Here is a 22,361-nt window from a genome sequence, read left to right on the forward strand (position 1 = left end):
TTCTCCTTCACTGCAGCTCTTCTGTCCCAGAGAACACTGTTGGAAACTGCCATTGAATGGCTGACATTCAGCAGTGGCCTCAATTCAGAGCTACTGTGGACCCAGAAAGTAGAGTGCTAGGGACTATAGCAAGCACCATGTGATCAGGACAGGAAGAACAGCATGTGTATAACTAATCACAGAGGAAGATAGCCTGAAAACACATAAAGAAGACACAAAATGAACACTGTGAAGACCCTGAGAAGCACTGTAGAAGCAGAATGGCTAGTAATTTTAGTGGTAAACTTAAAAGAAATATTAAAGCTTACAGTAAAGCTGAGCTATACTGATTGGAGCTAGGGAAAACCCTATTCTTCCTCTCTAGTCTATGAAGTAGCCTGTAGTCTCTTCTGAGAACCCTAGAGCCCCACTGAGCACAGTTTTAAAACTTGCCTATTCTAGTGCCAATGGTGCCAGGACTATGACTCTGTTCAGGCCAAGTGCCTCAGGAAATCTGGAGTCAGAGCAGGCAGAAGAGATGAGCCAGAGGGTTAAGGTGAAGTTATGTCCTTCAGCACCTGTATCAGCAGAAGTCAGGCTGTATCCCTGACCCTGAGTGCTAAGATGCCTTTTTGCAGAACCTCCAGAGGACATCGTAGGCCACACAGACAGCCTAGGCATAGGGTCAAGATGGTCAAGATGATGGAGGCTGTAGGTGGATATGTTAGGTATCTTGGAGACAGCTCAAACTATGAAGGAGGTCCTGGTTTCTCTATCCATAAAGAGAATAATAGCTCATCAGCCACAGTGCCCTGGAAACCTCCTGTCACCTTCTCAGCTTCCTTCCCTACCCCATTCCCTGCCATTCCACAGGTAAAGAGCTCTGGTTTTGTACTTCCTATACAAGTGGGCACTGTGCCCTTCCCTGGAAGAGTTGCCATGGGAAGGACACTAGATAGGCACCTATATTTCTCTGGGCAGGGACTGACTGGGGTGGTTCAAATTATAGGATTTAATGGATTATTTGTGGGCACTGGAGAGGTGCATGTCATACTTTCCCATGGAGTATTTGTGGCACTTGCATGCTTCCAGTAGGTTCTGAGGGGGTAGAAATGAAAGTAGAGACAGTTGCTAAGTGGACTATAAAAGCTATTGAGCCAGAGGTATTATATACACAGTGATCACTTTGGAGGCTTTGAACAACTACTTGACACTAGGGATTTGAGGTTGGTTTTCCTTGGGAGAACCAGCAGCCTGGCCTAAGGGGCATCCCTCGGCACTTGCCAGCATTCTGGTTTCTGTTTGGGAACTCTCCCGAGCAGCATGTCTGGGACCACTTCCAGCTGTGCTGCCAGACCCAGACGCAGGTGACGGCCTTTCGTCTGTACCGTAGGGAGACCAAGAGGAAATTAAATGTCATTTGCCCCCTGCTCAGCAGGTCGTTGCCAGATCAGACACTGCTGATCAGAGTTGTGCATAAGGCACCCGAGGGAAGGTTTCTGCTGCGTCCATGTCCTCTGAGCTGTGGAGACTCCCAGGTGATGGCCTGGCTCAATCCCAGAACCTTCTCTGCCTGGCTGGGTTCACCCTGGCCTGGAGCCCAGCCTGGTGCTACATGGCAGCTGTGGCCCATGCCAGGCCGGAGAGGCATGTGTACCAGTGGGAGGGAATGCTGCATGCAGCAGTAGAGGACACACAGGAGACAGTGAGGTGACCAGCCTTTTCTTTCAGAAGCCATGTGGAATTACTGGAAGAGCAGGCCTTTCAAATTGAAAGAGACCTGGATTTAAGTCCTCCATCCACTACTTACGAAAGTCATATCAGCACACTCAACCTGCACTGCCTTCTCTGTAAAGCAATCAGCACCATCTCTGTTTTCTGACATGGGGAAGTAGCTTCATGTTAGGACTGATGCTGGAGTCTCCCTCACTCCACTTTCCCTAGGTCTAGGAGAGTGGCCTCACACATTGCCGTGGGGCCTTGCTGTATAGTAAACTGAAGGTGTTGGTGTGATAAGTGTGGTAAGTGATTAAGTCTGGCCAAGAAGGCACAGCTGGTCACCTCTTGCCTTCTGGGGCCCTTCCTTCTTGTCCATGTTCTCCCACCAAAGCATCCCAAGCTATTATGGGATGAATGCAGGTGATGGTGGTAAGGCAAGGTGGGAGACTTGCCAAAGGTTGCCCATCCTAATTAGGGGATTCAGCTGGCCCCCTCCAGCCTCACACTTGTACTCCCCTTCCTGTTTGAGAGGACAGTGGAATTTGTTCCAATCTCCCCCTCCCTTGGAACTTCTGGGTCCATAGTTCTTAGCTCTGCAATAACACATATTAATAGGGCTTTGGGAAAATGTTTTAATACTGTGAAAGTTATTCCTAGAAAACTCTCACCCTCTGCCTCGCCATCCCCCACCCCATCTGAAGCGTGGTTGTTGGTGGTGAAATTCATTAGTGTTCTCTGACAGGCAGTGGCGACAGAGGCGCTTGCTGTCTGCTTCCCGCTCCCTCGCTCTCAGGCTCCTGCTTTACGCACACTGATATTTAAAGCTGATGGGCTGCTTATAGACTTCTTATACCGTGACAAGTTTGGGAGGGGACGGGGGAGGAAGAGACAGACAGGGAGCCAGCTGTCATACTGGTATTTCAAACAGTACTCTCTCCTGACCCTTGGCAGGCTCCAGCAAGTGTATCATCTTTCTGAAGCCTGTGGTTGGAATTGTAACCTGCAGACGTCCCAGAGGATAGGAGCAAGTGTGGGGGCAAAGTGGGCTGAGAAGTCAGCAATGCATTCTCCCCGGGCTGCGGGCAAGCAGAGAACAGTGGAGGGACAGTGTGTGCTAGGAGTGTGCACAAGTGCTTACTTGAGCAGAGGGCATTGAAGCTGAGAATTTGTAAGTACTCTAGGACTTTGCCTTCCAACTCCAGAATAAAGTCACCCTTTATCAGTAGTTGCTCCTAGATCACTGTGTTAATGTTGTGGTTATCTTCCTGATAGACCTGGAAACCTCAGAACATAGGGTCCTAGGTATCAGCAGCGAATGTCTTATAAAAATGTGTGGTGGTAAGCCGGGCGTGGTGGCGCACGCCTTTAATCCCAGCACTCGGGAGGCAGAGGTAGGAGGATCGCCGTGAGTTCAAGGCCACCCTGAGACTACAGAGTTAATTCCAGGTCAGCCTGGACCAGAGTGAGACCCTACCTCACAAAACCAAAAAAAAAAAAAAAAAAAAAAAAAAAATGTGTGGTGGTTAATTAAAATGGAAACTCCTTCTGTTTTGTGTCTAGAATGGAGTCTTGACTTGTTCCCTGGTATTTGTGTGTTTACTTTCTGATTTTAACAATGAGTTCCTAGGTACCTCCTCCATCCATAACTCCTTCCCTCAACCTAAGTGTCTAGGAATTTATCTGTGAAGCTAGTGAATGATTCTGGAACTTTCCTTTTGCCTTTTAGCTCTGGCAAGGCTTCTGCAGTATCTTTTTCTTAAGTTACTATCTTCTCAATGCAAGTGGCCCAGTACAGGTTGCTGTTAGTTGATCTCCTTCTAGTCAGAACTGGTCAGTCCTTGAACTCTTTTGATTTTAGCACTTGTTTCCCTCAGCTGGCTCCTTTAAACACTCACAGAGCAAGTGATGTCACTTACTCAAGGACATATAATCATCAAATTGTGTCTTAGTGTAGTGGAGCCGTAGTGTGGGGCTGGAGGTGAACTACACTGCCCATCCTTGGAGAACAGGCCAGGCTCTCCTCTTCCTTCCTCATTTAGTCTTTATTAGTGCTACTAGTGCTGCCACTCTGGGCACAGCAGACTCTGTCAGTCAGTCAGGCCGTCTGGGGTTGCTCATCAAACATACTACACATCTTCTGTTGGAAGGTAGAGTGAGAGTGCTTTTTCAGTCTGTAGACTCAAGTGTATTCAGGAACCATTAAGGACCACTTTTGATTGATCAGCATCTATAACAACCCCCATCTACCTAGTGCTTCCCTATAGTCTGCCTTATAGGCTTTAAACATGCCCCCCACCTGGTTTCTGGCTTGATGTCTTAGTGTGGTGCCTTTTTCTCTGTCCCTGTTCTTGTTATTCCTAGCACAGAGCACTAAGCTTGCCTGGGGCAGACCCATGTTGTGTCTTCTGACATGGTTTACCTCACAGGTGAGATGGAGACTAACAGCTTTGATAAGCAGGAGGATTGAGCATTAATTTTTAATACATTAGTAGTGGCCAAGTGAGTGAATTCAATTATGAATCTGCTTTCTCTCTAACCTCCTTCCCACAATGTGGTAGTTCAGAGCTGAGGCTAAGGAACCTGTTGAAATGAGAAACCCCTATTTCCTAGCTTGACCCCCTCACTAATTCGGGTTAAATTGCTGCGCTACTGCAGTGGTGACACATTGTGTCTGCCTCTGTTTGTATAAGAGGATGCGGTGGGGGAGGAAGGACCAATTTGTGCTGAGATAAAAGGTGTCAACGGGAAGATAACTAACGTCCCAGCCTCATGCCTGCTCTCATTGTTGCTCAATTTGCTCCATGTGTAAGCCCAGCCTTCCCCTCTTTCTTCCTTCCCTCCCCTTGGTCATATTTTACCTCGATGCCACAGTGTAATGATGCCCTGTGTAGTGGGGGGAGGAGATAGGCACCTCTGGCTGACAGCCCTTCCTGATAACCAAATTCCAGCCCATCCATCACCAGCTACTCTCCTCAACTTGAGGAAAAGTGATCGTGAAAGGCAGGCCGTTCATCACTCGGACTGTTTATCTCCTGGGTGGGGAACAGAAACAGGAGAGACAAAGAGCTATGTCCCCAGCTAAGTGCTGCCCAGGTTGAGGTGGCTTGCACATGCTGTATACAGACTCACATCTTGTAGACCATGGACCTTTAACTATGTAGTACTCCCAGATCTGGGCTTCAGGGGCCATGGGACCTTTCCTGAGACTCAGCTTTGGCACTAGAAGAGCAGCATAGCAAAGTATGGCAGATATGAGCTATAGGATAGCTGGTGATGGATGGAACTCTGAGAGTGTTTGCATTGGAATGTGAATGTGGGGACTGCATGAAAACAAGCTTCACGTACCTTATAGGTGTCCCTTTGCTCTGACTTCTCTGAGCCCATTCCTTCCCAAGCTGAGCCTCTGGATCTTCATAGTCCACTGATGACTTTGACGAAGATGGGTCCTTCTCCTCTACTCAACAACTCTTATCAGCATGTACCAGCAAAAATGGCTTTCTCCTACAGATGAGCACTGAGTTCACATCTCACTGCTGTTGGGCACTAGAACTGGCAGTCCATATCATTCTGAGATCCAGGTCCCAAAGCCTGTTCTGAGAGGCAGAGTGGACATTGTAAGGTTCAGGAGTGACCAAGACCACAGAGTCCACGCTGAGGCAAAGATGGAAGCTTTTATTCGGGAAAACACGAGCTGCCAGGAGATTGACTGTCAAGAGTGGAGCAGTCAACTTTGATATTATATATAGTGAGCTAGGTAGAGCTGTTCACTTGGGGGAAGTAAAGAAAAGGTTTCTTTAGGGGAGATCTAAGATAGCTGGGGTGGGACACCAGAACAATAACCTGGTGTCCTGAGTGATAAGGGGGCAGGAAACATAGACCTGGGGAATTGTTAGGCAAGGAAGGTCTGATGGCTGGGTGGTTCCTTGAGAAATGTGGATGACCCACTTCCTTGTGTCTTTTTTTGCCCTCCTGCTGACATCGGTGACTCCCTTTTGTCCTGACCTAACAGATGACTCCAGTCTGCTGGTCCCTCTTCTTCTTTTTTGTTTTTCCTTGTAAGACATCATTTTTTTCTGCATTCAGTGAAGTGTCTGGCTCAGTTAACAGTATGGGACCTCTGCCTTTACTGTCTGTCTGGGTACCTTATAGCGGCAGTCAATTAAGAATGTTGAGCTGGGCATGATGGCGCACACCTTCAATCCCAACACTTGGAAAGCAGAGGTAGGAGGATTGCTGACAGTTCGAGCCCACCCTGAGACTACATAGTGAACATAATGAATTCCCAGTCAGCCTGGGCTAGAGCGAGACCCAACCTGGAAAAAGAAAGAAAGAAGGAAAGAGAGAGAGAAAGAATTTCACAGCCAGAGGACCAATGAGCAATGCAGGCAGTCAAGATCAGGCAAAAAAAAAAGAAGCTGGATCTGGGTTAGAGAGATGGCTTAGCGGTTAAGACACTTGCCTGCAAAGCCTAAGGACCCCGGCTCAGGTCCCCAGTACCCATGTAAGCCAGGTGCACATGGTGGCACAATCATCTGTAGTTTGTTTGTGGTTAGAGGCCCTAATACACCCATTCTCTATCTGCCTCTTTCTCTTTCTGTCTCAAGTAAATAAAAATTAAAAAGAGGAGGCAGCTGGGCATGGTAGCACATGCATTTAATCCCAGTGCTTGAAAAGCAGAGGTAGGAGGATGGCTGTGAGTTCAGGCCACCCTGAGACAACATAGTGAATTCTAGGTCAGCCTGGACTAGAGCAAGACCTTACCTTGGGGGGGGGTTGTAAAAAAAAAGGAGCCAGATCCAGCCTATCTTGCAAAAAGGGGAGTGTGGAGTTGATAGGAAGAGAAAAGGCATTCCAGGCCCAGAGACTAGAAGAGAAAGAACCTGCAGAAGGCAGGAAATAAGCAAGACTGGGTTGTTATATCTTGAATGACCTGAAGTCACGTGGGTTAATGGTCTCTTGTCCTCTCATGTTCCAGTCCCCCAAAGGGTCATGGGGAACCCTTGCTCTCTCTTTCACAGGTCTTACTCCAGGCTCAGCCTGGTTTATTTAGCACAAGTTGGTCTAGGCTGGTCCCTCTTCTTTAAGAGCTTGAGTCTGCTAAAAGTGAGACTGACATACACCTCTCAAGGTGGATTTGTCTGTAAGACTCACTGAGGTTAAAGCATGTTAGGAGTAATGTACATCATCTTTTCCAGTACAAGTGTCCACTCTGTTGCTGGGCCTGGCTTTTGGTATCTATCTGCCAATCTTTCTGTCAGATCTGCATGGTCTCCTTGACTCAAGCCTAGGAGCTTTCCCCCCAGGTCTGTTCACTAATCTTCAAAGCTGAGCCTCAGTTCACAGTGGCTCCACCTTGGCCATTCCCATTAGCAAGGGGTGTTCCCTTAATGAGCTGCTCTCCTGCCTTGACTGGCGCCAAGCTAGACACACCTGTTTGCCATCAGGGCTGTCTGGGCCTAGCCAGAAAACTCAGTTGCAGGTGGTAGGGCAGAATGAGGGGTGGGGGTGGAAGAGGGGAGGGGGTTCCTTTTGCTTGTAAGGAAGACAGTTTCCTACACCTCTGTTCCTGGTATTGTTCTCACCTTCCTAAACACAAGAGGGCTCTCTCTCTTTTGTTATTCAAAAGAAGTACCAGGAACTTGAGGAGTAACCCTTTTTTTCTAACTTACCCCTGGTTGGTGTTCTGTTCTGGTGATGCTGATAGATCAGTGTGATAAGAGCAGGGCCACGTGGTAAACGCCAAAGTAGAGGTCTTTTCTGGCCCCAGACCCCACAGTATTTGAAAAGTGATCATGTACCTTGGTTTAGAGCCCACAGGCAGGACTTGGGGGTGGGGGCGGGGGGCTTCCTTAAAGGAGGCCTCTGTATTCATGAAACTGAAGGAAGTTTTGATTTGGTGGAAAAAAACTCCCATTCCTTTTTATGGCCTGGCCATAATTGGGTCTTTTCTATTGGCCATCAGTGATGTCATTCCGACCCTCATAAAGAAGGGGAAATCACACCTGTGGACTTGGTGCATAAAATTTCATTGGGCAACAGTAATAAGCATGAACAGATGATGTTTGGGCAGTTGAGGAGCTTTGTGCCCAGTGAATCCAGCTGCATGGAGACCTGGGCACCATAAACTTTCCTGCACATTCATGCCCACAGGCTAGTCCAGGGCCCACTGCCAGTGGCTCTTTGCTTGGGATCAGTATCTGGTAGAAACTTATAGCATTCAAAACCTTTGTGCCCACAGATCTTTTACCCTTTTCTTTTCTAAATTATTGGAACCATGTATCCATGACTGTCCACCAACTCTAGCCTTAGCTTTCTGAGAACATTAAATGAAGATGTAATAACTACCATTCTTCCTGCCTCTGTCAGGCCCCAGGCTTTATCTTCCTGGGGACTATCAAGAGCTCTGACAACTGGTACATGTGTAATTAGAAGACTCAGAGTTCATGACTAGCTCTATTCTTGGCTTAGATGACTGGGGAAATCCCTTTTCTTCTCTGATTCTCAGTTTTGTGACCACTCTAACCCACTTGGCTTACAGGGTTAATCTCTTTGTGCTTTCTAAACTGGACAGGATTGTATGATAGAGACATATAGCTGCCTTCCCATGAGATACCCTGGAGTTCAAGTTCTGGCACTTGGATCCATCTCTCATGAAAATAGGGCTAGGCCCTGCTACATTTTGTATTGCTTATTCCTGGAGTAGTAGGGCTAGGATATTCAGAGGGCCGATCACTGTGGTGGTTTGATTCAGGTGTCCCCCATAAACTTATGTGTTCTGAAAGCTTGATCGTCATTTCATGGCTTTTTGAGAATTGGAACCTTATTGGAGATGTGTTGTTTGGGGGCAGGATTATGCGTGTTATAGCTAGCTTCCTTTTGCCAGGTGTTTGGCATACTCTCTTGCTGCTGTTGTCTACCTAAAGTTGGCCAGGAGGTGATATCCAGCCTCTGCTCATGCTACGGTTTCTCCTGTCATCATGGAGCTTCTTCTCAAGTCTGTAAGCCAAAATAAACCCTTTCCTCCCAGGTGTTTTGTGTTAGCAATGAGACGTTAAGTACAACAGTCACTCAAAGGACTACCCGTAAATCTGGAAACTGTCTGTGTAGAACTCCAGAATGAGATTGATAATCCCAACCCTCTACACCAAGTCCTTGTTGCAGTCAGACAGAGGGCCCAGGATGACACTCAGGTGATAGCCTATCTTTCTGGTTTCTCCTTAGTGTGGTTCCTGTGCTATAGATACTCTTCCAGGGGAGCAAGCAGGATTCTACTGAGGTAGACCTTTCCTAACAGTGGAAATAGCTAGTTATTGTGTACTCTTGACATCCCACTGAGGAGAGAGCCATACCACCCTGAGCACACCTGATCTCATCTGAAGAGAGAGCCTCTTGTCGCCGAGGGCTATCCAGAGCCAGGAGGACTCCTATCCTGTGTCAGTTATAATAATCAGGAGGTGCTGAGACTGGCTAAGGGAAAATCAGACAGGGGTTCCCTGCCTTTCACTGGTCAGTCCCCTGTGCTATTCCTACTTCTGACAGCCTCTTCACTCCCAGATCTCAATATATTGAGTTTTCTAAACTAGCTGAGCCTCGAAGATAAGGAGCACGAAAGAAAAAGGAAACAAGAAAGTGATTCAAATAGTCGGATTACCATTTTGCTTCCCAGGCATTCTAATGACTAAGGCTCCCTTTCATCCTTAAAAGTCTTTCCTAATGCCTGCCTTTCCTTGGTCTTCGGCCTTATGGGCCTACCTTCTCTATATATCCCATTCATCCACTTTACCTCAGCCAGAAATTCTCTTCCAGTAAACAAGCTAGTTACAGTTGATGTCACTGTGCCACTTGTATATTTGAGAAGGATCGGCCCTGCAAGACTGGAAAGGTGGCTCAGAGGTTAAGGTGCTTGCCTGCAAAGCCTAATGACCCAGACTTCCATTCCCCAGTACCCACATAAAGCCAGATGTACAAAGTGGCACATGCATCTGGAGTTTGTTTACAGTGACTAGAGGTCCTGGCATGCCTCCTCCCCTGCCGCATTTGTTCCTTCTCTGTCTGATCTCTAATCTCTCTTCTCTCTCTCTGCTTGCAAATAATTTTTTTTAAAAGGAAGGAAGATACCTTGGGGTCCTGGGGATATGGCTTAATGGTTAAAGGTACTTGCTTGCAAAGTCTGCTGGCTTAGGTTCAATTCCCTAGTACTCATGTAAAGCTAGATGCAAAGTGTGGTGCATACATCTAGAGTTCATTTGCAGTGGCAAAAACAAACAAGGAAACAAACAAACAAACAAAAAAACAACTTGGATCTTAGAAAAATGAACATTTACTATATTTCCTGAAACATGAAGGTCAACTTCCTGTTAGTATTAGTATCTGTCAAGTATTTGAAAGTGATAAAGGGAAGGCTGGATTTCCCTTTACCTTGTAGAATGAACTAGTCATTTCAGCTGGATTTTCATAGCCAAATTTCTAAGAAAAGTAGTCTGTACTTGTATCCATTTTCTTACCTCTCCATTGCTCTTCAACACTACAGATTCCCTCTGCCCTCTTCTATCTGGCTTGTTGACTTGAGACCCTTTATTACAAATTCCATTGAGTTTTTTTTAGCTTAGTCTTGTTTGATCACTCTGAGACATTTGATACTAATCAGCATTTTGGCTGAGGAGATGGCTCAATGGATAAAACACTTGCTACAAACTCTTAAGTGCCTGAGTTTGGATCCCCAGCCCATGTAAAAGCTGGAAGCTATGGTGGGCTTTTATAATTTCAGTGTGCCTGTGGCAAGAAAGGAGGCAGAGACTGGAGAATTCCCTGGAAGCTTGTGAAGAGAGTGATGAAAAACAGCCAGAGACCTTGCTTCAAACAAGGTGGAATGTGAGAACTCACCTGAAAATGGTCCTCTGATCTCCACCCGTGCACCATGGCATGTATACACACTTGCATTCAAACACAAGAACACCCATATTTTAAGCTCAAAAATACACACACACCCCAGAAAGGGGAATTATCATTCCACAGTCTAGGTTGACTATAGGTGGTAAGAAGTGAGGTTAAAAGGGCTTGCACGATGTCAGGCATCTGATATTCTGACCAAGGTGGTAAGTGGAAGAGGCCTGACACATGTATATTGTCTCTGAGGAACTATAGAATGAGATAAGGGCCAGAAGTGTGTGAGAAGCTTTCTAGTCTTTCAGATCTTGGAAGGACTCTATAAGGAAAAGATGGAAGGTTTGTTCTCAGTAGTTTCTAAAGACATGTCTCGGACTTGTGAGTAGAAGCTATGGGGAGATGGGCTTTGGTTTAGTACTTAAAGAAGGATATTCTAAACAAAAGAGCTGCTGTTGTATGAAGTATGAATTTCTGTGTGCAGTGATAGTTTCATATTAATTAGTTCAATAAAATAAGGCATTAAGCTGATTCCTCTGCTCATCTCATTCTATACTCTTATCTACTCTTGTAGCTTCAATTTACTTAAATTATGTTAGTGATTCAATAATCTGTATATCCCTTATCCAGATCACTGTACCAAATTGTCTGTCTAGCTGTTTCCTAGACACCTTTCCATTACCAAATGTCTTCTTGTAGGTACCTCAAATTCAAGTAGCATGGAGTGCTTACCATGTAACCCTGTCTGCTTCTAGGTGTATTCTAAGAGTGGGACAGTGAGCACAGTTTACCCCATTTTGGGTAGTAAAGTGGCTTTACAGATACAGAAAACTCACAACCAATAACAAAATTGACCAAGCCGGGCAGGGTGGCATATGCCTTTAATCTCAGCACTCCAGAGGCAGAGGTAGGAGGATAACTGTGAGTTTGAGGCCAGCCTGAGACTATATAGTGAATTCCAGGTCAGCCTGGGCTAGAGTGAGACCCTACCTTGAACCCCCCCCCCAAAAAAAAGGGGGGCTGGAGAGATGGTTTAGCCATTAAGGTGTTTACCCATAAAAATCAAAGGGCCCAGGTTCCCCAGGACCCACATAAGCCAGATGCACAAGGTGGCACATGTGTCTGGAGTTTCTTTGCAAGGACTGGCATGCATATGTGTATTCTCCCAGATGCTGGCCTCCTTGGGTACAATATATGCTCTCTGTATCACTAACATGAAGCTAGCTGTCTTAGTTTGTAGTAATTTAGAAATAATAGTGTTTTTTTTGTTTTTTAAACAGTTCTAGAGGCTGAAAAGTCCAAGGTTGAGGGGTTCCCATCTGTCAAGGCCTTCTTTGTACATCATATCACAATGGAAAGTAGAATTGCATGTGCACATATGAAAGACAGATCACAGACAAATGGACTGAGAGACAGACAGATAAAGGACCCCATGCCCTCTAGAACTACCCACTCCTGTGGTAATGGCATTAATCTTACTCACTTGTTTAAGGTCTTTCTTCTCAACACTGTATTACAATGTAGAGATTTTTGCATCTTGAATTAATTTGATGCTTGGGTTTTGTAATTATTTGCAGTATTCCTAGATGTGTAAATCTGACCTTATATCTACAGGGTAGGAGCTTAAGTTGCCTGATAGGGCTTTTTTTTTTTTTTTTTTTTTTTTGTTTTTTTCAAGGTAGGGTCTCACTCTGGTCCAGGCTGACCTGGAATTAACTCTGTAGTCTCAGGGTGGCCTCGAACTCATGGTGATCTTCCTACCTCTGCCTCCTGAGTGCTGGGATTAAAGGCGTGCGCCACCACGCCTGGCTCTGATAGGGCTCTTATTTTACTCCCAGAGTAACAGCAGAAGTAACCCTGTATGTTGGGTTTGCCTGCTATGCAAGAATTCAAGTAGGCTGGGTAGACCAATATATAGGCATATTCAAAAATTCAACTGAGCAAGATACACAGTCAAAACCAACATGGAGTATTTATGTAAGAGTGGGGAATTAATAAAACAGATAATCTAACAAAGTCAAAGTCCCTAAGGGTATGTGTTGACCCACACCCTTAATCCTGTCAACTGGGAGGCTGAGATTTCTGGCCTATAAAGGGTTCCAGGTCAGCCAGGGGTGAAGTGAGACCCTGCTCCCAACAATGACAGAAGAAGACAAAGGCACTGTAAATCAGGAAGCAACAAAGGACAAACCCAAAAAACAGCTTATTTAAAAATGGCGAAGCTGGGGCTATGGAGTTGGCTTAGAGGTTAAGGCACTTGCCTGTGAAGTCTAAGGACCCATGTTTGACTCTCCAGATCCCATGTAAGCCATATGCACAAAAGTGAGGCAGGTGCAGGGTCATACATGCCCACTAGGTGGAGCAAGCTTCTGGAATTCAAATTCAGTGGCTGAGGCTCTGGCATGCCAATTCTCTGTTTCTTTCTCAAAAATAAAAAGAAAACAATAGCAAAGCTGGCCATCAATTATATCCAACACATAACCAGCCTGGCATGGAAGGTGCGATTAGTGCTTCCAAAGCAGACCTATGAACCAGGCTTTGGAGCAGGTATTGTATTGACCTGGTATAAATAGGTCTTTGGGATGGCTTTGGTCTCACCTATGCTGTGTGCCCACTTGGGTCCCTCTTTACTGCTTGACTAGGCTGGTTGGGTCAGTGGGTCCGCTGTTTTCATCATCTGTGCTGAATGCTGTGTGGCTGATCTCCCTTTCCCAACTGTCCAGTGGTTGCCAGCACTGGTGGTTGGGGGAGGAGAGGCTGAGGAGAGTATCTGAAGTTGTACCAGAGCTGTATAGCTGGTACCTATGGTCCTCTTCCTCAGGAGCTGCTCAGCTGGTCCCTGCTGTCTTCTCCTTCAGGTTTTTGACTTTGTGAGGAGGCTGGTATGAGTGGAGAGTCCCCTCACCTGGGTTCTGCTCCTGTAGCTCAGGAAGGGGTGTAGCTCTTCACAGTCTGGGACTGGGACCAGGATGGGTGCTGCCGCTGGAACTGATTCTGGCTGGTTGTATGGTTCTGGGAAGCTCTGGGTCTCTCCTGCTTCTCTGCTGTGGTTGATAATTTCTTATACACCTTCACCTTTTGGTAGAAGAGTGTACTGTGGTGTTTTCCTGCTTCTTTCTCCCCTAGGCTGCTTTGGCATGGCTAGTACACCACCATCTGAACTGGAAATCTCCTCTCAGCACTTGCAGTGGGCACTGTTACCAGCATATGAACTTCACGGGATGCAAACCACTGCACTGCACCAAGTTACAAACTTTTGACTTGGGCTTCACTGCTTCCCTTCCTGGGCCCTGTTTTTTTTTGGTCACGAAAATCAACTTAAAAAGAGAAAAGGTTTATTTCTGTTCATGATTTCAGAGATGTTACTCTCTGGTCACTTGCTTTGGACCTGTTGGCAGCATAGTACATCCCGGGGATGGGGACAGTATGTGGCAGGGGACTGTTCACCTCCTGGTGTCCAACTCTCTGAAAGCAATAGCAGACTGAAGAATTGGAAAGACCTCCTCCCCTTCCTTTTCCCCTTTTCCCTTGCTCCCTTCCCATTCTTTCCCCCAATTCCCATGTTTAGAAAGGGAGATAGGGCTAGACAGATGGTGTAAGCAGCTAAGGAACTTACTTGCAAAGCCAAAGAACCCAGGTTCAATTCTCTAGGATCCATGTAAGCTAGATGCACAAGGTGGTGCATACATCTGGAGTTCATTTGCAGTGATTAGAGGCTCTTGTGTGCCCATTCTCACCTTGCTTTTTATAATTTTTGATCCTAGGTCTCATGTAGTGCAGGCTGACCTTAAATTCCTGTATAGCTGGGGATGACCTTGAACTTTTGTTTTGTTTTGTTTTTCAAGGTAGGGTTTCACTGTAGCCCAGGCTGACCTGGAATTCACTCTGTAGTCTCACGGTGGTCTTGAACTCATGGCAGTCCTTCTACCTCTGCCTCCCAAGTCCTGGGATGAGAGGCGAGCGCCACCACTCCCGCTGAACTTTTAAAAAATATATTTTATTTACTTGCAAGGAGAGAGAGAGAGAGGAGAGAAATGGCATGCCAGGGCCTCCAGCCACTGCAAACAAACTCCAGACACTTTGTGCATCTGGCTTTATTTAGGTACTGGGAAATCTGGGGAATCGAACCTAGACCTTCAGGTTTTGCAAGCAAGTACCTTTAATGGTTGAGCCATCTCTCCAGCCCCAGCCTTGAACTTCTGATCCTCCTACCTCTACCTCCTAAGGGCTTAGATTACACGTGTTCACTACCATACCAGGTTTATGTGGTGCCAGGGATGGAACCCAGGGCTTTGTCCATGTTAGGCAAGCACTCTACAAACAGAACCACTTCCTCTACCTTGTTTTTTTGGCTTACTGGTTTTGCTGCCCCAGGACAATTTTGGTAAATCACAACACCTCTGGATACTGCATTGCCTGTGACTATTTCTTTTAGGAAGAAAACACTGATTTTTCTTGGCTGATCTTTCTAGTAATATCTTTTTCCATCCTTCCTTTTCCATGTTCCTATACTCCAACTTAAGGTCATTACTATTATTATTTTCATTTGTCATCCATTTCTCTGAACAAACTGGGTTCCTTATAGTCAGTTAAGTTTTTTTGGGCCTTAAGTTGCTGCTTCTTGTTAGGTACCACACATTTGGTAATCTGATCTACATGGGTAAAATGGCATCATCATAAGAGGGAAAATGGTTGGTACATTACAATTTAAAGAAAGGGAAAAAAAAAGAAAAAAAAATTAAGCCCCTTGGCTTAAATTTTGACTTTTTCCTATCTTTGTGTGTGTTCCCTTCCCTATCTGAAATAAATGTGCCACTAGAGACTTAAGGGTGAGTTGAGCCCCTGCCCATCCATCTCTGTATCCCATGTACTTTCTTTCTTTCTCTTTTCCTAGCTTGAATCTGCCTCTCTGCTCCAGCAAAGCAGTAACAGACTGGTATGTTGGACAGAGCATAGGCTGATGTCAAAGAGAGCTGAGTTCAGTTTTAGGCACTATTATTGTATAGCTGTGCATAACTTTTTTTACCTTTGGATAACCTCTCTGAATTTCATTTTCTTCTCTATAAAACATAGACAACAGTTTCACTTTGAAGATTAAATGTAAAAGATGTAAGTAAGGCACTTATACTGTAGGTCGTAGAAAATAGTAGCTACTGATATTATTCTGCATAGTGTCCCTAGGCACTCAGCATTTAAATCTGAGGTGTCATTCTGTGCACAGTGTCCATGGTGCTGGAGGTGAGATCCCTTTCTTGGGTGGGTTGGGACCTAAGATGCTGATGGATTAGCTTTTGAGGTCTATTTGTCATGTAGACTTTATTGAACTTTGTAACTTAAGATTCCATACCTGGGACATGTGTGCATCCAAATTGTTTTCTTTTCCTTTTCTTGTAGGCTCCCAGGCCAGTGCCATTATTTGGGATTGCCAGTGGCAGATTACTTCAAGCAGTGGATTAATCTGAAAAAGGTACTGTCTGAGCCTCACCTGGGGCCTTTAGTCCTCCTGTACTGCAGAGCTCCCCTCTCATGTCTGTTGTCTTTCTCATTGCTTTTCCACTCTTTTCTCAGTACCCCTTATTTCTCTGGTTAATATGCACTGAAAGGTTATTTCTGGGGGTGATAAGGCACTTGAGGATCAGGTGAAGCTTTACTTGGTATATACCAGGCAGACACAAAAGTTCTAGTTAAAGAGATTTTTCCGGGGTTCTCAGTCAGATTTGAATCTCTAAGCTGAGCCATGTTCTCATTAGGAGAAATATGGTCCTAACTGAACTTTGGGGAAGGTGTTCTCCTTTGATGTCCTCATAAGTGTCATCTCTGAGCCTCAGGTCTCCTCCGTTTGAGAGGAGGGATTTGGCTGTGGTTCCACTTGGCCCCAGCAGAGTCTTGCTCAAGTAGAGTATGACCATAGAGAGTAGAGCCTAGTTTTGTTGGGGCATGAGGAGGGAGAGGAGCCTGGCACTGATGTAGCACTACAGGTCCAGAGAGTTAGCACGAGCCTGGGGGCTGCAAAGGGCCATTCCCAGGCAGGAAAGTATCTTGGTAGAGAATGAATTTTCTAGCTGGAAAAGTACTTTCCTGGTGTGTGCTGTGCTTCTAAGGTAAGCAGAAGAAAGGATTAGGCTTCCCAGATCCCTGCTCTGGAAGGATTCTTGCTCCAGGGCCCAGTCTGCTAGGAGAATGATCTGCATAACTCATTCTGATATAAGGACAACTCTGAAACAGCCTGAGGATCTTACCCCCGGGCCACCTGGGAGCATATTAGAGACCAGGGTAGTAGCTCCCAAGAGAAGCCAAGCCTTTAATCCCAGCACAGAGGCAGAGGTAGGAGGATTGCTGTGAGTTCGAGGCCACCTTAAGACTACATAGTGAATTCCAGGTCAGCCTGGGCTAGAGTGAGACCATACCTGGAAAAGACAAAAAAAAAAATTAATAATAATAAAATAAAAATTAAAAAAGTCATTGAGTAGTCAGACTAGGAATTATGAGGATTTGGGTCTTAAAAAGGACTATCAAGGAAGGTGGGGTATGGATAAGAGGAGGATGAGGAGAATACTTTCTAGGCAGGTAGAGCAACAGCATGCTTTTGATGTGTGCAGCTAGAGCTAAGCAAGTATATGAAAGAACAGTGGGAGAGCAAGTTCTGAAAGTGTTTGGTCCATGCTAAGGGTAACTGTGGGCTTGGTTCCATGCTTTGTGGTAGCATTTGAGCATTTGTGAGCTGCTTTGCTTTCCCCTTGTGCAGATCTTTTGCACCTTGGCTTCTACCTCTCCTGTTGAATCTCTGCCACTTACTACTCATCTTTGGCTGAGGAGGCTAGACTTGGTCCTACCTCTGATCCTTGGCCTGTGGCCTTCTCCCTGCCTGAAGTGTCTTGCCATTCATCATCATCGGGTCTATTCCCTCTCCTTGAAGGTTCAATTCGGTATCACTTCTTCTGGGCTTTTCTTGCCTTCAAGCTCCTTGGACTTGCTATCTCAGTTCTCAGGGGAAGCTTAGTCCATGTGTGTTGATTCCAGACATGTCCGTCTTGAGCAGAGACATAGTGATTCTTTTGTGTCCTATGTGCCTGGACCAGGGAGAGCTGGGCACAGAGTATATGCCATTGCTAGTCACGTAGCTCATCTTTGAGAACTAGCTTCATAGAGCCCTCCTAGATGGAGTTGGGCTTGCCTTTATGGGTAGGCATGCTTCTTGGAAGACAGTGTGCCAGCTGTCAGAGCTCATCTGAGGCTGCTTGCCTACCTCAGCAAATGTAATGTGAAGGGCCGGCCAGGCGAGGCAGGCACTGACCATGAACAATTACTCATGAAGTTCACTAGAGTTTTTGGTGTGTGGATAGCTCTTTGCCTCTAGGTTCCTTGGCATACAGGCAGGAGAGCATCTGACTGATGTAGTAACAGTGCTACTCAGGGTCACCTTGGTGCTGCAGGCCATCTTGAACCTCTTAAGCTTAGTTCTCCACCAAATTGCCAAGCTGTAGAGGGAGGAAAGGAGTGAAAGGGGAAATTGAGGACCCTGTTCCCAGCTGACCTTGTGCTTTCCTCTTGTGAGATTTTCTAAGCAAGCCTGGAAAAGATCTAACCCCGTTCTCTACCCTTCAGCTTCATTGTATTCCAGGTGTGCAAGTAAGTGAGCAACAGGGACCCAGTCAGCATTCCCATTTCCTAAGGCTTCTCATCTGAGAAGAAACAAAATGTCTCTCAGCTGCCCTCCTTAGAAATGGTGGGGGCTACATCAGGAAAGAGCATCTTGTAACTTTTAAACAGCCAAATTTGTACATCTCCCATCTCCATCTACTTCCCCTGTAGCAGAGTGGAACAAGCCAGTGTTTGCTGACATTTGGAATGTCATTGAATGATCTCAGATCTTTATTGAGCTGTCAGCTTAAAGAAGACTTGAGGCCCTGCTCCCAGCTCCTTCCAGGAGGTTAGAACTGTCACTGAGGGGCTAGGAGAATAGATTTGCATACTCATATTTGGGCGTGTACATACCATTAGATGCATACATGTGTATGTACATGCTCATGTAAGTGTAATCACATGCAGAAATGCTTGGAAATACACATAGATGTGAACGTATTTATGTGTACATACTAATAATACACAAGTGCAAGTATAAAAATATGCACATATATTCACCCAATAAGCAGATGTTCTGGGGCTGGAAAGATGGCTTAATAGTTAAGGCACTTGCCTGCAAAACCAAAGGACCCAGGTTTGATTCCATAGTGCCCATATAAAGCCAGCTGCACAAGGTGGCATATGCATCTGGAGTTTGTTTGCAGTGGCTAGAGGCCCTATCACACCCATTTTTTCCTTCTCTCTTTCTCTCAAATAAATAAATAAAATATTTTTTAAAAACGCAGATGTTCTGGAATGTTTTCTGTGTGCCAGGTACCGTGCTAGGTTCTAGGAATGTAACAAAAAGTAGACGTTGAACAAATAACTTTACTTATGTTCAGCAACACTAAGCAGTTGTGGATCCTACAGTAAAGAAAGTTTGCTTGGGTTCAGTTCCCCCAGTACCCACATCACATAAAAGCCAGATACACAAAGTGTTGCATGTATCAGGAGTTTGTAGCAGCAAGAGGCCCTGACATACCATACTTTCTCTCCCCCACCTTCTGTTCTCTCTCAGATAAATAAATAAATGATAAACCATTGCTGTAGTCCAAATGGAAGATGACAATTACTTGGATTAGACTGATAGTGGTGGGAAGGTAGAAAAGTGGGTGGGTTGTAGAATGTTGAATGGTATAGTCGATTATGCTATAATATGCAATATATAAGTTCCTAAAAATTCCTGTACTAGCCTTTTGGCGTGCCGCTGCACCACGTGCGGGCCGATGAGCTAGCGCGCCCGGCCTGGAGTGAGCCGCAGTCCCATCTGAGCTCCCGGCAGCACCGCCCCGGGTCCCTTCCAGGCCCTTTCCAGGCCCATGGCCTGGGGTTCGGACTTGGCAGCAAGGAACGCCTCGGGCATGGGAGCTCAGGATCGCCACGACGCGGGCAGCAATGGGAACCCGCGCATCCCCCCGCACCTCTCCTCAGCGGACCAGCACCTGTACAGCCCTGCGCCGCCCTTGTCGCACAGCGGGGTCGCCGTACCAGCCGCCGCCCTACTTCCCACCGCCCCACCAGCAGCTGGCCTACTCGCAGTCGGCCAACCCTTACTCTCACCTGGGCGAAGCCTACGCCGCAGCCATCAACTCCCTGCACCAGCCCGTGCCCACCGGCAGCCAGCCGCAGGCTTGGCCGGGCCAGCCAGGAAGGGGCGGCGGGCTTGCCCTCACACCACGGTCGCCCGGCGGGCCTGCTGCCCGACCTCTCCGGGATGGAGGGCAGCTCGGTGAGCGCGGCCTACCGCTGCTCCGACCTGCTGCTGCCATACCGCTGCTCCGACCTGCTGCTGCCATACCGCTGCTCCGACCTGCTGCTGCCACACGCGCACACTCTTGATGCGGGCCTGGCCGAGAACCTGGGGCTGCACGACATGGCGCATCCCATGGAGGAGGTACAGGACCCATCTGTATGACCAAGAGCCCTCTGAGCCTCCCCTGTCAGAAGGAGCTGGTGGGAACTGTGATGAACCCCAGCGAGGTCTTCTGTTCTGTCCCTGGAAGATTGTCTTTACTCAGCTCCACATACAGTCACCGTGGCTGAGGTGCAGAGGCGATTGTCACCACCTGAATGCTTAAATGCCTCGCTCCTGGGTGGGGTTCTCAGAAGAGCAAAATCGAAAAATGGAGGCCGGTCCTTGCTGGAGAAGTTGGATAAGATTGGGTTGAACCTTCCTGCCGGGAGACTGAAAGCTGCCCATGTCACCCTGCTGACGTCCCTTGTGGAAGGTGAAGCTGTCCACTTGGCCCGGGACTTTGCTTACGTTTGTGAAGCAGAGTTTCCTAGTAAAGTGGTGGCCAAGTATTTAACAAGACCTCACCTGGGGGACGCAACGAGATGGCCACAAGGAAGAGCATGCTGCTGGCAGCCCAGCAAGTGTGTAAAGAATTCACAGACCTCCACCAGGACCGCACGCCGAACGGGAACAGCAGGCCCGCCCCGGTCCTGGAGACGAACATTCAGAACTGCTTGTCCCACTTCAGCCTGATCACACAGGGCTTTGGCAGCCAGGCCATCTATGCCGCCGTGTCTGCCATGCAGAATTACATCAAGGAAGCCCTGGTCACCGTGGACAAGTCCTACACGAACCCCGGGGACCAGAGTCCTGCCGATTCCAACAAGACCCTGGAGAAAATGGAGAAGCACAGAAAGTGATGGGGGGGGGGGGAGAACGACCAAGGGTGGAGTGTCTGAAGGGAGAGGACTGACCCCTTCCAGGGCAGCCTGGGAAGCCCTCCATCTGCCACAAGGCCACCTCACGCTGTTAGAAGGGCCACCCTCCCGATCTGTCCTGATTCCTCGGTGTGTGGGGGGGGAGGGAGGGAATTACCATGGGATTTTTTTTATAATCATGGAAAATGCTAATAAATTTTTTTAAAAAAAGAACCATTAAAAAAAAATCCTGAGAGTCCGGAAGACAGCCGGGGCAGGGGCGGGCTCTAAGGTGAGCGCCCGGCAGGTCGGAGTGACGCCTGCGCCGGCCCGGGTTCTCGTGCGCTAACTTGCTTTGGGGAACCGACACCATGGCGTCGGGCTGCAAGATTGGCCCGTCCATCCTCAACAGCGACCTGGCCAACCTAGGGGCCGAGTGTGTCCGGATGCTAGACTCGGGGGCCGATTATCCGCACCTGGATGTAATGGACAGGTAACTCCGGGGCTCGGGGCTCAGGGCTCGGGCGGGGCTGGCCGCGCGGTTGGCACGGTGCACCTTAGGATGCTCAGCGCGCCGTTCGGGGCCCGGAGCCTCCCTGAACTGCAGGACTGAGGTGGCAGTTCAGAGGCCCTGGCCACAGCCTGCTGGGCCCCCAGCTTGAACTCCTCCGCTGCCCTTCCAGTAACTTGCGGTGTTAGGACCCGGAAGCGACCTTAAATTCCCAGCACGTTTCTTTCCCTGGCAAGCACAGAAACTGAGGCCCCAGGGGCACAGGCATGACCTACCTAAACTCGTATGACTAGCTAGTGACAGAGCTGGGGAAGCTGACTTGTGTAACGATTAAGAGCTTGGCACCTGGACTAAGATCCCCAAATTCCTGCCACTTGCTGGATTGCCCTGGACGAGCCACTGCACCTCATTGGGCTTCCGCTCCTTCATTCACTGCGCCGTGGAAATGCTATTAGATGGCTTAGCCATCTTTGGAAAATGAAATGAGCAAGTTGAAGTAAAGTTGATGGTGCCTGACGCATAATAAGTTCTTTACAATTGTTAGATGGGTTCGAATTCTGATTTTCCTGTCTTTATTTTCCCTTCAGGCACCCTTCTCTTCAGGGAGGTCAGTTTTATTTTTGTAAGTAATTTGTAAGCACTGTACTCATAGCACATAATGTATGGAATCAGGATACATGTTTCCTAAACTGGCTGTAAAGTGAGTAAAATCTAGAGAAAACAGTAAGACTCCCTCAGGATTACTGAAGATTGTGACACACTTGCAAATAAAGGACGTTCCTTTGGGTTGTGAAAAAAAAAAAAAATTCCTGTACTAGTTGGTCATGGTGGCCCATGCCTATATTCCCTGCTGTTGGAAAGCTGAGACAGGATTGCTTTGAGTTCAAAGCCAGTCTGGGCCACAAAATTCCAGGCCAACCGGGGCTACATGATGAGATTCTATCTCAAAAAAAACAAAACAGTGGGTTGGAGAGATGACTTAGCAGTTAAAGTT

The 22,361-nt window shown here is 47.1% G+C and overlaps 1 protein-coding gene and 1 pseudogene across 6 annotated transcripts in view; both read left to right on the top strand.

The window, feature by feature from the left end:
* Nucleotides 1-22,361, top strand: part of Eri3 (ERI1 exoribonuclease family member 3) — a 163,486-nt gene that overhangs the window by 70,601 nt on the left and 70,524 nt on the right. For all 6 annotated transcript variants that reach the window (XM_045150816.1, XM_045150814.1, XM_045150815.1 and 3 more), the window contains one exon: nucleotides 15,976-16,048. In XM_045150816.1, the coding sequence (XP_045006751.1) occupies nucleotides 15,976-16,048 (73 nt within the window). The remainder of the gene's footprint in view (nucleotides 1-15,975; nucleotides 16,049-22,361) is intronic.
* On the top strand, nucleotides 19,524-20,859 carry LOC105944909 (annotated as a pseudogene).

The sequence above is a fragment of the Jaculus jaculus genome, chromosome 5, assembly GCF_020740685.1.
Source record: "Jaculus jaculus isolate mJacJac1 chromosome 5, mJacJac1.mat.Y.cur, whole genome shotgun sequence".
NCBI classification, from domain to species: domain Eukaryota; kingdom Metazoa; phylum Chordata; class Mammalia; order Rodentia; family Dipodidae; genus Jaculus; species Jaculus jaculus.